Source organism: Clavelina lepadiformis, chromosome 4, assembly GCF_947623445.1.
Source record: "Clavelina lepadiformis chromosome 4, kaClaLepa1.1, whole genome shotgun sequence".
In the NCBI taxonomy this organism is placed as follows: domain Eukaryota; kingdom Metazoa; phylum Chordata; class Ascidiacea; order Aplousobranchia; family Clavelinidae; genus Clavelina; species Clavelina lepadiformis.
In genome coordinates, this window is record NC_135243.1 from 24,134,067 (window position 1) to 24,148,001 (window position 13,935).

The following is a 13,935-nucleotide window of genomic DNA, read 5'->3' on the forward strand; positions in this document are numbered from 1 at the left end:
AAATGACAAAAGCAATGATCCGATCGTTACAAGCGTCTACATTAAAGTGATACTTGCTGATTTATTTGTTTACAGAAAACAGTTTAAACGCAAGTTAAGATACCTGAACGATTATTGGGTTTGCTTGCATCAACCGAGCGATTTGACAATCTGAAAAACTTTCTGAATCGACTCTTTATTATCTTTGTACCAGTCAACGTTGTCTGCTCTGTGAATCAAAATAAGAGAAGATGAAATAAATTATTGCTTTCATAAGTTGCAAGGTGTTCCAGCACTGTATGAAAGTGGAATTGTAAAGTATCGAAATATTTGTCCAAGGATTGGGAAAATGCAATCTGGCAATCTTTAATGCTCCAGCCTGGTATGAGGAGCTGGTTGGTGCATGTTATTCAACTGATACAAATTTTTTGATTTTCTGTTTACAGTTTATGCCCAGATTTGGAAGTGATTACAGTTGATTACTTTGTACCGGCAGTTATCGAAACCAGTTTGCATGTTTTGGCGTTTTAACTACTGTGTTATAATGCTGATAGCCTGTTACGTAAGCTATATAGCTACAAATGCACAACTGGATAAACTTCTGATGTTTCAACTGAAACAATCCCCCTCGATAACAATTTCTTAAAAGTTTTTACTCTACACTATTTCAGAACCACAATCTCAGCCTACGCCTCATTGATTGGAATTTCCATTTACCTTGAGATGCTCCCTCCCGTGTTTCTCTGGCTCCATCAGGTGGTTCATGTTCCGGCTTTAATTTTGTGACAGTCGGAGCAACTGGAAGTGAATTTAGTAAAAACTTAGTTGGCAAGATTATGAAAACTGCTCATGTTAATAATACACAGTAAAAATGGTGCTCGTTAAATAAGTTCTACTAACTTGACATACTGAAATTAATAGAAAATATTCCAAGTATGTAGTAGTAGTATGTAGTATTCCAGTAGTAGTATGTACTGGCGTCAAAGTATGTATCTTATATGACATCAATACATATTTTACAATTTCTCTACGTTTTGTGTCGACATCGGTTTATCTCGGACAATTTTTTTCAATTTTCAAGAATGTCATTTTTAATACTTAGGTCTATGGATAGGTATAAATCATACAACTGATAATAAATCATATACCAGTTTGAACATTCGTCACCAAATCGATTTTTTCAGGGGATGCCCCTTGATTTATACCTGGGGATTCCTGAGTTGTAGCTGTAGTGGAACCTACATTTACTTCATCCTGGATGGATGTGGCAGAGGTTGAGGAAGATTGCTCTGTTGGTTAAACAAATTAAAGTCATGGAGGAAAATCTGTGTCTGGTTAAAAATGTGTAAGTAATATTTCAACATTTCTGAAAAGTTTGGCAAAAAGTCCGATTACAAGGACAAGTGTCATTTAATTCAAGTTCAAGTATCAATAATGTTTTCATGGCAAATACGATGATTAAAAAAAAGGAATTATAAGTAGTTCAACATACTTAAGCGGATAAGACTATCCAATAAATCTAACCTCACTAGTAATTAATGAATTTAGCCTGGTAAGATAATTATTTAACTTATTTACATATTGTATACATTTAAAGTGTTTGGTGCGAGATTAAGATAGAGTCTTGGCTCATGCGGTTACACATCACAAATAAGCGTTACATAGTTTTCTGCAGTATATTTACTGACAACTACTCTTTGATTTAAGGACCACTTGATTTTGGACCTGACCCGCACTTTAAGTTTTCAAGTTTTCACCAATTATGTTAGAAGAGTTTATCTGAAGTAGCTGAGCTACAACATGGATCAATTATAATGGGGTAATTTAAACAGGAATGCCAGGCTTATTGAAGTTTGAGTGATGAAGATGTTTGCACACATTTCACTTCACGTTTAAGCCAGTGTGGGTAGTGTCATAACATTTACAAAGTACTATTGCAACAGCAAGAAAAAAGCAACTGACAGTTCAGATTTATCCTACTTTATATGATTAGGGCCGACTCAGTTCGATTTGCGGAATTTAAAAGTGATGTAACGGGCCGGCGCAGGTTTTGGTTACAGTATATACGACTCAACAAAACATGAGCAACTCTGAGATACTGGAATTTATAAATTTTAAAAACTATTATTGCTGTGCTGTTGGTTAATTTCTATAAAACAAAAGCTTTCCTATTATAGACAATTGTGTCATTGTGGTCTTGATTTTGGTAATTCCCCATAGCTATAAAAGTAATTGTGTGATATGTATGTGCACTATTCTAAGCAATGCAATTCCTTTATCCAACAAAATAAAGCAATCTTGAGCTTTCTCGTATTATAATAATGAGATGAGCGCCAACGACTTTGAAAAGGATCAATTTTTAACAAATTCATCGAAACAGAACTTCGCAACTTTTCGAACTTCAGCAAGCTCAAGACTGGATGTGGCCCGAAGTTCAATGCACAAAAACATAAATGTCGATGAAGGCCACAGAAAGAAACTTCCAGAGACAGTACTATAACAAATCCAAGGTAGGCGTGGACGTGCTGGACCAGACGGCTTGATACCACACCAGCAAAACTTCCACCAGACGTTGGCCGGTTGCTGTGTTTTTCAACATACTCGACTGTGCCTGTATAAATGCTTACATCGTTTACTGTCTAACAACGAAATTGAAGATATCAAGGAGACAGTTTCTGCTTGAGCTCATAAAAGAGTTTTGCAAATCAAAAGATGGAATGTGCTCCATAACTTCCTCCCCAGCAGTGGCTCAGACATCCAGCACTGCAGCAACCAGTGTTGAAGCACACCAAGCTCGGAAAAGAAAAGAGTTCCGGTTTGTGTCATGCAGAAACAAATCTAGTTCTTTCTGCTCCAGCTGTAGGAAAGTGGGTGTGTGTAAAAGTGTGATGTGGTAAACACATATCCGAAAAACTAACAATCGTGAAATGCAACAACTGTGTCAATTGAGTGTTAATAGACTGTTTTCATTAACTTTCGTCTTATCGTTTTCGTTAATAGATTGCTTTCTGTGTACATTTTAGTCAAAACAAAACACGCAGAAATGATTGCCTGGCTTGCCTCGTACCAATATTTGAATTTAATTAAGAGATAATGTTGAAAAACTCGTTTACAGATAGTCAAAAATGACAGCAATCGTCCTTATAGGTGGGGAAATATTTCAGGTCTTCTAAACACTTCGGGCTATGGTTAGGTATAAATCATATAACTGATAATAATTAATCATAGACCAATTTGATCAGATGCCAGCAAAACAATTTCTTCAGGGGATGTCTCTTGTTTCACATCTGGGGATTCCCGGGTTGTGAGAGTAGAGGAACCTGCATTTACTTCATCCTGGATGGATGTGGAAGAGGTTGAGGAAGATTGCTCTGATGGTTAAACAAGCTAAAGTCAAGGATGGAAATCTGTGTCAACATGCATATGTCGGATGTAACTGAACAAACGTAAAGAAATAGACGAAATTTTAGAAGAAATATCGTGCGTTATATGACGTTAAGCGCATCATGCTCATGGAAGAGCACAAGCAAACATAATGGTTTTGTATTCATTATTTGCAATTACTTAGATATTTTTCTCCGACTTTCTCTATTTACCTGAAGATATTTTGGCAACATCACTTGCAGTCTCACCAGCTCCATCTGCTGGCTCATTTTTTAGTTTTATTTCTGCGACAGCGTGAAGATCTAGAGAAGATTTTAAAATCAATCGATTATGAAAAGTATTCACAGTAAATTGTGCGCCTTGTTTTAAGCTCACATCTACTTCAGTCTCTAAACTTGTTATGTTGTTATTTCTGGGGTGTAAGGAGCAATCATGGATTTAACTTTTATTTATCTAAAGTTGGTAACTTGAAAAATAGCGATGATGCAAACGGCTAAGCAATCAACTTCTATCGAAAACATTTTGTAAAAGCACTTGAATTAAAAAAAAACAAATAAATACTTAAACAAAACACTGACTTGGCATGATTTGTTTTTGAATTGGGGATTCCCGGATTGTGAGAGTGGAGAAACCTTCATTTACTTCAGCCTGGATGGACGTGGCAGAAGTTGATTGCTCTGTAGATGAAACAAGGAAGTATAAACAATAAAAATCTTTATCATTACACTTATGTTGGACATAGTTCAATGAATAAACCTTTAAAGTTAAGAGGAACGGTTTGTTTCAAAACGTTAAACAACTGACCAACATAATATATGTTAAATAGGTAATAACAACCGAAAAACCTGATCTTGGTGGAAAATTGGTATTGGTTGTTCAGGGTATAGGTTAGTATAGCATATGTTGTATGGTAGTGTACTGTAGTATATATATAGTGTGTGTGGTATAGCTAGTTAAAAATAAATCATATAATTGATAATAAATCATATACCAGTTTATACCAGTACCAGTTTATACCAGTACCAGTCATATATCATATTTCATATGTTTATACCAGTCATATATCAATAATATATCATATTTCAGTTGTTAAATAGGCAATAACAACTGAAAAACCCGAAGTTGGATAATTGGTATTGGTTGTTCAGGGTATAGGTTAGTATCGCATATGTAGTATAGTAGTGTACTGTTGGAAATGTATATAGTATAGGTTGATAGGTACAAATCGTATAATTGATAATAAATCATATACCAGTTTCAACATTTTTCACCAAACCAATTTGATCAAGGGATGTCGCTTGTTTTATAGCTGGGGATTCCCGGGTTGTGAGAGTAGTGGGACCTGCATTTACTTCATCCTGGATGGATGTGGAAGAGGTTGAGGAAGATTGCTCTGATGGTTTTGAAAATAAAACATTGAAAAAATTTTTGATTCAATAAATACTAAGTTTATAAATGGTTTGTGTTTAAAACTTTACAATATAATAAGATTGCAACATTTGGTTAAAAAGCCAAACATTGAAGCAACCGGAACACCTGATATTGGCAAATAAGCAGTAGATGGTTGTGGTCCTACTTCAAACGGAGATGAAAATTCACTCAGCTCTATTTTCACACTGCTTGGTGTTGGTTCAGGTTCCTCGTTCTTTTTAAGATCAGATATGTATTAGGTGACGTCAGATTTGTTCAACGAACGCAGTTTTTCATCAATTTCATCATAGACTGGAAATTATAAAACACAAAAATGACGACGACAAATACAGAAAAAAATAGCACATTTTATCCATATTTACATTAAAATTTAAATGGTGCTTTATCAATTCATCATAAAATCATCAATTTCATCATAAACTGGAAATCATAAAAACAAAAAAAACACTACATTAACAACAACAAATAAAGAACAACACAATCATTCAACCTTACTTTCAAATGTAAATGGTGCTTAATACTAAACATAACGGCAATATACTGTAGTTATTGTATGCTTTAGAATTTAGATGTAGGTATAATATGGCAGAATACTTAACATGTGCTATTTACCTTGTTGTATATCTGGTCGATTCTTCGCCTCGAAATTCCAGCATCGAACCATGATATCTTTTAAGAACTTAAATATCTCAAGATCTTCAGGTTTTTCTTTCAATGATGATTCAGCGTCATCCAGATATGTTTGTTTTGGTTTTTGTCCACAATGAATTATAAGATGGGTAATTAAGGCTGGGTTTGGAGGAAAAAGATCATCAGAAGAAAATGCAGGATGCCTGGTGAGGATTGCATAGAGCACCATCCCATAGCTAAAATATATAAAAGAATGTTGTTTTACTCTTACCTCACTGTTTTAACTTATGTTGGAAACTTTTACAACAGCAACAAATGTATAAATAATTCTTTCACTGGCACTTCAAGCTGTTACATTCACAAAAATAAGAAAACTCTTTCCCACCTATACACATCCATGCTTGGCTTTTTACCACTTAGTATGTTTCCCAAAAGCTCTGGTGCAGTGTAGAATGGAGTATGCTGAGTAGTTGAAGTTATTGTAAAAGATCCTCCTGTAACTCCTGTTGCCGTGGCAATAGCAACGGAGCCAAAATCTGCAATCTTCACCATCATGTCTGGTGTGAGCAAAATGTTTTCTGGTTTCAGGTCGCAATGTAAGTAGGATCTTTTCTTATCATGGTGGTGCAAGTAACGTAAGCCATCACTTATTTGATGGGCAAATCGGAGCTGTAGGAGCAATGGTATGTCCGCTATATTTCCGGGGAGCCAGAGAAAGAAGTCCAAGTTGCCAGCTTCAACATATTCCATGATGATTCCAACACAATTGCTCCATTCTGTGATACCATGAACAGCAACAATGTGTTGATGTTTGAGACGATAAAGAACTTTCATTTCTCTCTCAACACTGAAAATGCAAGTGATAAACCTGAAAATTAAGTCAAGTAAATTTGATTTTTTCTACTTTTTATCTGGTGTTGACGTCACAATAGACACTGTTTTATGGATTTACAATAACGTCAACTTGATTAAAATCACGATATTTGAATAGTCGAGCCGAAGCAAGTCATTGACTATGTCATAACAAGCTTTTTATCAATCTATTGTAGCAAATTGAGGAATTAGCAAGTATCACTGCTCTACAAAATCTGCCCTCACAAGCATAGACGCGTGGCTTTACCATGATAAGGCTGGATGATGGTATGTGGTGTCTAATATCTGGCATATCGTAAAACAGACAGACACAGTTGATACTATGATTATGCTTTTATCGTCTTTGTCTTCAGTAAGTCATCAGTGTAGATGTGTAAAATGATGAGCCAAGATCGATCACTGTGAGACGCTGTTTATTAGACTTTGCAGCCTCCTTCAATGCCATTCACCTGGGGATGGTGTGAGTAAAGCTTCGACTTTTAAAAGGCTCCATGACCACGCGGTCCATTTGTCTATCTGGGAGCAGACAGACAATTTGAAGCAACATTCTGAGCAGACAGACAACTCGTAGGCAAGGCCATTGTGCCATAATGTGTTGGAGACAGCTTTAAAATCTAAAATTACTGCGCTGACCTTTTTCTTAGCTTTGAAGCTCCCCTCAATGTCCTGGTTAGGTTAGGCTAAAGCAGTAACTTGGTGTCGAAGGCCTGCACGTTCACATCAAGAAAGGGGGTAGGACGCAGGCAAGATCAAGTGTCAGAAGATTTTGAAAAGACAAACAAAAAATATGTAAAACAATGGCTTTTTCGGCTCCCTAAAGGCTCCTAATACTTTGGATTCTCAACTACAAAAGCCCTTCTCCAGATTTTGAGGAGTTTCGTGCTGTCATAAGACAGATTAGAAAGAGTGGAGGTCACGCAGTGAAAGCTTTATTGCAGGGCTAGCATGGAGTGTAAGCTTGGAGTAGACCTACGGCGGAAAGTCAAATAGATTCCAGTCTAGGTGCCTATGAGGTTGTATATGATATTCCATGCTTTCGACTGGACTATGAGAAGTCGTTGGTGTTAATAGGTTCCACCACCGCGCAAACTTCATAGCATCAAATGTATTTTTAGAAAATGGAGGCTGCTTTGTTAGAAGTGAAGCCTGGAGAAGCACAATAAAGAGCTGTCGAATGTCTTATACTCGGAATCTCAACACGGCAAATAGTTAGAGCAATGACTGTATGAGATGTTTATTGACGCAAGTAGTAGAGCGCTGTAGAAGTCTTGGCAAACTTGACTCCGGAAGCATTTAATTTACAGGGTTGCAATCGTACAAAATCGTGCTGCAACTTGTACTTCTACACGTTTGGTATTCGCCAATACCCACAGAGCAAAAATATAACGCATAACAAAGGTCATAAACATAATATAAATGTGACGTAATAATATCTATGAAAACACTGATAAATTATTTGAAACAAAACGTCTGAAGTCATGCTATATTGGTTGTTACGGAGAAGAAGCCATTAAAAATTTATCCTTTCACTAGTGGACGCTAATGAGCCATTGCTTGTACTGTATTCACAGTGCAAAAGAATTCTCTCTTTAACCTATTAGACCAGGGGCGGGCAACTTCTTCGGTCGGCGGGCCTGATATGAGAAAATGAAGTACTTGGCGGGCCGGATTCCTGAATAGATTGGAACGCAGCTTTGTCTTATTAATGTTCATGGTCGAAAATGTTTGCTCATAAATGTATGTAGACCCGAACAGAGCAAGTAGATTTATGGCCATCTTTCTCAGGTTGGCAAACTTGGACTTATTCAGTGACGCAATACAGGGATTGCGGCAGAATGTGGCCGCAGGCCACATTATCATGTAAGACCGGAAACTGTCTGCGGGCCGGATCCGGCCCGCGGGCCGTATGTTGCCCACTCCTGTATTAGACCTAAAACTTCTACGTTTGACAGTGGCGCAGGTAATAGGCTGAAACTGAAATTGACATCGGTACTAAGCCCTCAGTTAAAATTTAAATGAATTTACAAAAAGTGAAAATTTTATGAAAGTGTCAAAACAAACGTACATCAATTGGTTGAAATTCCGTTCCAATCGTAAACAACGAAACTACCAACTTGCTTTGACGAATTTATAGTCAAATTAATGCGATATTTCATATTAACGACAAAGCAATTTCTATTCTGCATAAAATCTGCCACCATTATTATAAATGATCTAGACAACAACCCAAACCCAGCTACTGTATATCTACCTGAACGCATGGTATTCTATGTTACGTACAAAATCAAGTATTTGGCTAAGTTCAACACTACTCCAAAAAAAATACACTTTCCTGAAATGCAAGAAAATACAATCTTAAAGAGCTAAGTTGTGCAAATTCTGTCGTCAGCAGTTTATAAAACAAAAGACAAGACACAGTGAAAGACGCCTCGAAATCTCATCAAGCCGCATAACACAATGCTCCGTTTTGCACAACAAAACACCAGGGCCTCATCCCGCAGACTAGATCTACCTTTTAATCCGATGCAATGAGTGATGATAACCAACATTTTATTTCTACTGTTTGATTTTCATGTTTTCTCGCATTTTTTTAGCTCATGGCTCCACCAGTAAGTTTCATGAAATGCAGCTTCTTAACCATTAAAACCATTAATGGTCAACCATTAAAACTATACAAATGCTATACCTTCATTACACAAGTGAGTCGTAGCACCTGATTGTCATTGTCTTTGCATTTTAATGCACAGACTGGTAAGATATTGCAACGCTCCTATTATAATTTATAACACATATACTGTACAATGAAAATAATCTACAGTAATGTATGATAAGTTAAACTTACTTCATCATCACTTTATCTATAGAAGGTCCTTCAACTTTGAAACATTTAGCAACGACTCTTCCCAGTTTATCGTGGATGCATCTTCTAGCTGTAGCAAAACTTCCTCTGCCCAATAAATCCTCTTTATCCCAACTCGTCTTGAAACTGGATGGCTTGTAAGATTGAAATGATGACGTCTTGTCAGTCTTGTTTTTCGTGGCACTCAAAACTTGAGCCATGTTTGCATAATTCAGAAAGTAGAAAACAATTAAATTCTACCCTTGATTTATGCTCTCCTGCTAGATCAAGCAGCTTTAGTTGGCCAGCCACTGTAGTTGAGCTTTGAATGTCTGGGTTGCAAATAAATAGCTTTTACAAATCCTTTTCAAAAGCCTAATGGTGACACAAGCAACTTTGCAAAGATTGAACAATCATTGAAAGACGCAAAACAAGAGTGAATAGATGCTGCAGCGCAGCGAGTCACAAGCGCAAAGTAAACGAAATAGTTGATAAGAAGGTTGATCAGGTAATTGTTAACCAATCAATGTAAATCAATAACTTTGTCGGCGCTAATTAGCGATGCAGTCGAACAGATTTCAATGAAGTGTGGAATGAACCCCACTTCCCGGCACTACTTTTATGTGATTTTTACTGATACACGCAATTATCCGTAAATTTAATATGAACAAGATGCATTATTACTGTCAGCACATAGTTCACTTTAACGTCATCGTGCGACGTCTTAGATTGTCCTTATCTCGTGTTTACTTTAACAATATTCAACACCGTCATTGTCGAAAACGACTCGCTGTGTGACAAATTTTTAATAAAATTCACTTTTATTAAGAAAGCAGCAATTTTTTTTTTGACATATTTTCTATAGTAGTAGATTTTTCAAATGCAAAAGGATGTTTAGTTATTTTCTGTATTCATCGAAAGATCATTCCTGGCAATTTATCGTCGACCAATGGTGGCAAGAATCTCTCCTTCATTTTTCAGCCGAAGACGAACAATTTGATTTGAAAATAAAAGTAAAACACAGTAGCACAACTCAAGCATGATTTGTGATTGATCAGCGCATGTCTTATGAATGAGTAATGTGCGCTTGTTTGCGCATGCAAGCACACACACCCGGTAACGCACTGGTTAGAATGATCGGTTCAACTGAATATAAATTCGCAAAATATCTTGACAGATTCATACAATCGCACATTCCTGACTGTTGCATGATTGGCTCCATTGATGATTTCTTCCTCCTGACTGAAGAGTAGGACCAGGTTGTTGGCCGTCCAGGTGAGTTTCCTCGATTATTCGTACCTCGTTTAACCGGTATTCGATTATCCAGTCACCTGATGAAGCGGTGTGACGTAACAAGGCAGTTATACCAAACGAATTATGAAGCCTCCTGTGACTATGACGAAACAATATGTTTGATATATATAGCGTACTCTTATTAATGTTATTCTACTTGGTTCATTGTTAAACACGAAATCCTACATCGTGTTCATCTTGGCAAGTTCCAGCAAGAATCTTTCCCATCTATCAATCTCTGTCCAAGCGATAAAAAACGTATTTAATTCATACGCATCAAGTAACATCGCAACAGAAGCAAATATGTCTTACAAGCAGCAAAATATTTTACGGGAAACACCCGAGTCGAGAAATCAAGATCGGTGCAGAAGTCACAGGAATGTGCAACTGGACTAAGTAAAATTTCCTAAATACGAATTAAGTTCTATGAAACTACAATGCGGAAATATTGTTCAGGCTTCATCAGATGAACATCAAACAAATGTGGGAGACTTCAAATTATGCTGCAACAAAATGGTGAAAAATTCTAGAAAAAGCGTTGGAACAATTTATTTAAATAGTGCAAGAATTAATATAGCAGTCTGTACTATACATTTTACTGCTAGCAAGTTAGTTTTCGTGGGACGATCAACAGGTGACGACAAGGGAAACAGAAAACATGAAAAACTCGCATTTTGACCAAACAAAATTGCCTAAATAGATATATGGTCAAGTTGTATTGCAACCACGTGGATGTTGATGGGTTAAGGTCAAATGAACACGTGAAAAATTATGGAATTAAGTCGACTTGTAATAATGCTAAGATGATGAAATGCGTTGGAAAAAGAATGGAATTATACTTTAAAATGTTCCTTATCAATATGAGCGCCAGTTATAACCGGTTTGTTGCAGATGAAACTGGGACTGAGCAATCCAGCCAATCAGCGCCAACGTTTCTTCCAAAGAAGCCATATATGTCTGATGTCTCTTCTATCTGTTGACGTAATAATGAAATCATTATGACATCAGTTGGACAAATACTTTCCTAATTTCTAAACTCTTCAAAGTGCAGGTTTAAAATCTTTTAGGCTTTTCAGAAAAAGATTTCAGGTTTCACAAACATCCAACAAGAGTGAATATATATAAATAGAAATGAAACCGCGGTAATTCAGAAAAGTTGTCACAACGTTTACAAAACCAACTGTGACATTGTAAACTCCGCAATCAAAATTGCAAACTGGCATGTAAGGGCAGTTCTAAAGACTTTGATTTTCACAAAACACATCTGGAAAAAAGCAGCAAACTCACTATTTTTGAAGTTGGTTTTCCGCCGCCGTGTCCAGACTTTATGTCGACTCTTATCAGCAGAGGGTTTCTCTGATTAGGGGACGCCCCCACTTTATCCTGCACAGTGGCGATGTACTTTAAGGAGTGGTGGGGCACAACACAGTCGTCGTGGTCCCCGGTTAGGAGCAGCAATGATGGGTACTGGGGCTTTTGGGGGGCCTGGGAATTCCCCACATTATGAATGGGTGAATATCTAGACATAAAGGAAGCAATAATTACAGTGTTAAGCCAAATGACATCAAGTCTTTGATAAAATAAACAAGGTATTGTGTCAGCATAAATGTAAACTAACAATCAGGTTACGCCTATGACGTAACACACATGAAAATCTAAACAACTACGGACGAATTTTAAGTTTCACAAAACTATTTATAAAATGAATGGGTAAATATTTGAGCAAAGTAATTTATTAAAATGAGAAATTTGAAATATAAAGTTAAGCTGACAGCATGATACACCAAGATTAATAAACATCAAAACCGATTTGATTTTTAACTTCTAATCACGACCAAATATTTGACACACGACTCACTTAATAAGCCACTGGAATTGTTCCTCATTGTCTGAAGATCCGAAATCAGTCGTCCATGCGTGACCGATTGTGTACTTGTGGAACTTCAGCATGTCCATCACTCTGAAGACAAAACTACCGCGTTTACCACAAAGTAAACAGCGTATTCATAATTTTATGTTGAGATCGGGCCTTGGTGTTGTTCCAGTGCTTGATAGCGGCCCACCGACGATAGATGTTGCGCACCCCTCATGACGTAAGTGCGTGTCGAGCGCTGATGCACAGAGTGTAGAACGCAAATGCGCTCTGTCAACACCAAGTGGCTAACTGCGTTATATTATACATTGCGGCTCCGTGTTCTTTGCAGCGTCATTATTGTTCGATTTCCATGCGTTGTGCTGATTATGACGTGATTATTAACCAACCATAAACTAAGCTGAAGTCATGCAACTATCATGGAATATTCTAGAACCAATTTAGACAAAAAGTCTACTATAATTACGTAATAACTCATGTATTTTAAATTAATAACTTTGGTGATATCCAGTCTTTTCGATGTTTGCTTCATTCCTATATGATATGTTATGATATGCTGATATGTTATTTGGTTTGTGTCATTCAATGAAGTACAGTCGCGTCGTGTCATTCACAATGTATGATATGTTGAATATATTATGCTACTCAGATACTATTGTCGTGATGTGTTGTTGTAACTAATACTCATGGGGACAAGGACAATGCTCAGACGTTATTGAGGCGATCATTCCTCAAGTTTAATCATAAATCGCAACCTTAAGGTAACTTAACTTAACTGTAAGGTTGGGCGATATACTGGTCACGAAAACTTGTACAATAGAAACATTATACATGTAGAGGGAATCCTCAATTTGTTTAGGAAATTTTTTAAAATTTGGTGGCTGTAATATTCCAATGTAGATAAATACACCAGATAAATATTTGACCTATATCGCACCTTACATGTGGCTTGTGTGCATGAAAGTTCTCTACTTCACTTTAAACAACCATTGTCTGTTATCTAATGGAATATTTTAATTGGTTCAAAGTAGTATAATTGTCGGCTCGGTAGTCGAATGGTTTGAAAGCCTCCCAATAAATATGGTTTGCCTTCCGGGTTCGATACCCAGAGGCGATACCATTCTAGTTTCTTTGGATGCAAATATCTGTTATTTTTGGTTATCAATTCAAAAGTCTAAAATCACCGACCCAACAAAACCAGGTAAACGAGAAAGCGCTGTTATTCGTAATGAATGTTCAATTATGAAATAATTCGTTTGTTATGTCATCTTTCGTGTCCTGCTTTATTTCTATTCTGTTGTACTCAAATCGATGTAAGTTTTTTAAGTCAAACTGTATCGTGTGTGAACAATACAAATTGTTTTCTTAAATAAATTTTGTTACTCAAACATTATTGTTGTGTTGACCTAGATATTAACTATATGGGAGCAATCGTAAGAATATGACGTCAGCTCGACCATCAATGCTTAAGACTTCTACCCACATCAATCTAATGACATAATTTAGTAACAGTTGGTTATTACAAGTTTACAACACACTTGCCACAAAACGCCTCATCTGTGCGTGTGTGCGGCAAGCAATATAATGACGTAATTTAGTAACAGCTGGTTATTACAACACAGATGCACGATGC

At 36.7% G+C, this 13,935-nt stretch overlaps 2 protein-coding genes and 1 long non-coding RNA gene across 3 annotated transcripts in view; 1 reads left to right on the forward strand and 2 right to left on the reverse strand.

Annotated features, from left to right (window-relative positions):
* Positions 1 to 5,037, reverse strand: part of LOC143452427 (uncharacterized) — a 33,712-nt gene extending 28,675 nt beyond the window's left edge. Inside the window, exons 1-5 of the mRNA XM_076953391.1 lie at positions 4,900 to 5,037; positions 4,616 to 4,756; positions 3,942 to 4,040; positions 3,576 to 3,665; positions 3,300 to 3,350 (exon numbers count right to left, since the gene is read on the reverse strand). Coding sequence (XP_076809506.1) covers positions 3,300 to 3,350; positions 3,576 to 3,665; positions 3,942 to 3,948 — 148 coding nt within the window. The 5' untranslated portion in view covers positions 3,949 to 4,040; positions 4,616 to 4,756; positions 4,900 to 5,037. The remainder of the gene's footprint in view (positions 1 to 3,299; positions 3,351 to 3,575; positions 3,666 to 3,941; positions 4,041 to 4,615; positions 4,757 to 4,899) is intronic.
* LOC143452440 (uncharacterized) lies at positions 464 to 3,029 on the forward strand. Its single transcript, XR_013115042.1, has 3 exons — positions 464 to 735; positions 1,164 to 1,324; positions 1,687 to 3,029. It is a non-coding gene; the product is annotated as an uncharacterized LOC143452440 (long non-coding RNA).
* Positions 5,038 to 10,766: 5,729 nt separating the features above from the next.
* LOC143452437 (prolyl endopeptidase-like) lies at positions 10,767 to 12,539 on the reverse strand. Its single transcript, XM_076953416.1, has 3 exons — positions 12,288 to 12,539; positions 11,717 to 11,948; positions 10,767 to 11,402 (listed from the first exon to the last, which is right to left on the reverse strand). The coding sequence occupies exons 1-3, from the start codon at positions 12,383 to 12,385 to the stop codon at positions 11,301 to 11,303; spliced, it is 432 nt and encodes a 143-aa protein (XP_076809531.1). The 5' UTR covers positions 12,386 to 12,539; the 3' UTR covers positions 10,767 to 11,300.
* Positions 12,540 to 13,935: the final 1,396 nt, after the last annotated feature.

Excerpts from the sequence above, each read along its gene's own strand:
- LOC143452437 (XM_076953416.1), bottom strand. The coding sequence starts at position 12,385 with ATGGACATGCTGAAGTTCCACAAGTACACAATCGGTCACGCATGGACG. Across the intron at positions 11,949-12,287 it reads CAATTCCAGTGGCTTATTAA|ATATTCACCCATTCATAATG; the intron begins GTGAGTCGTGTG and ends CTTTATGTCTAG. Across the intron at positions 11,403-11,716 it reads GAAAACCAACTTCAAAAATA|ATAGAAGAGACATCAGACAT; the intron begins GTGAGTTTGCTG and ends TTACGTCAACAG.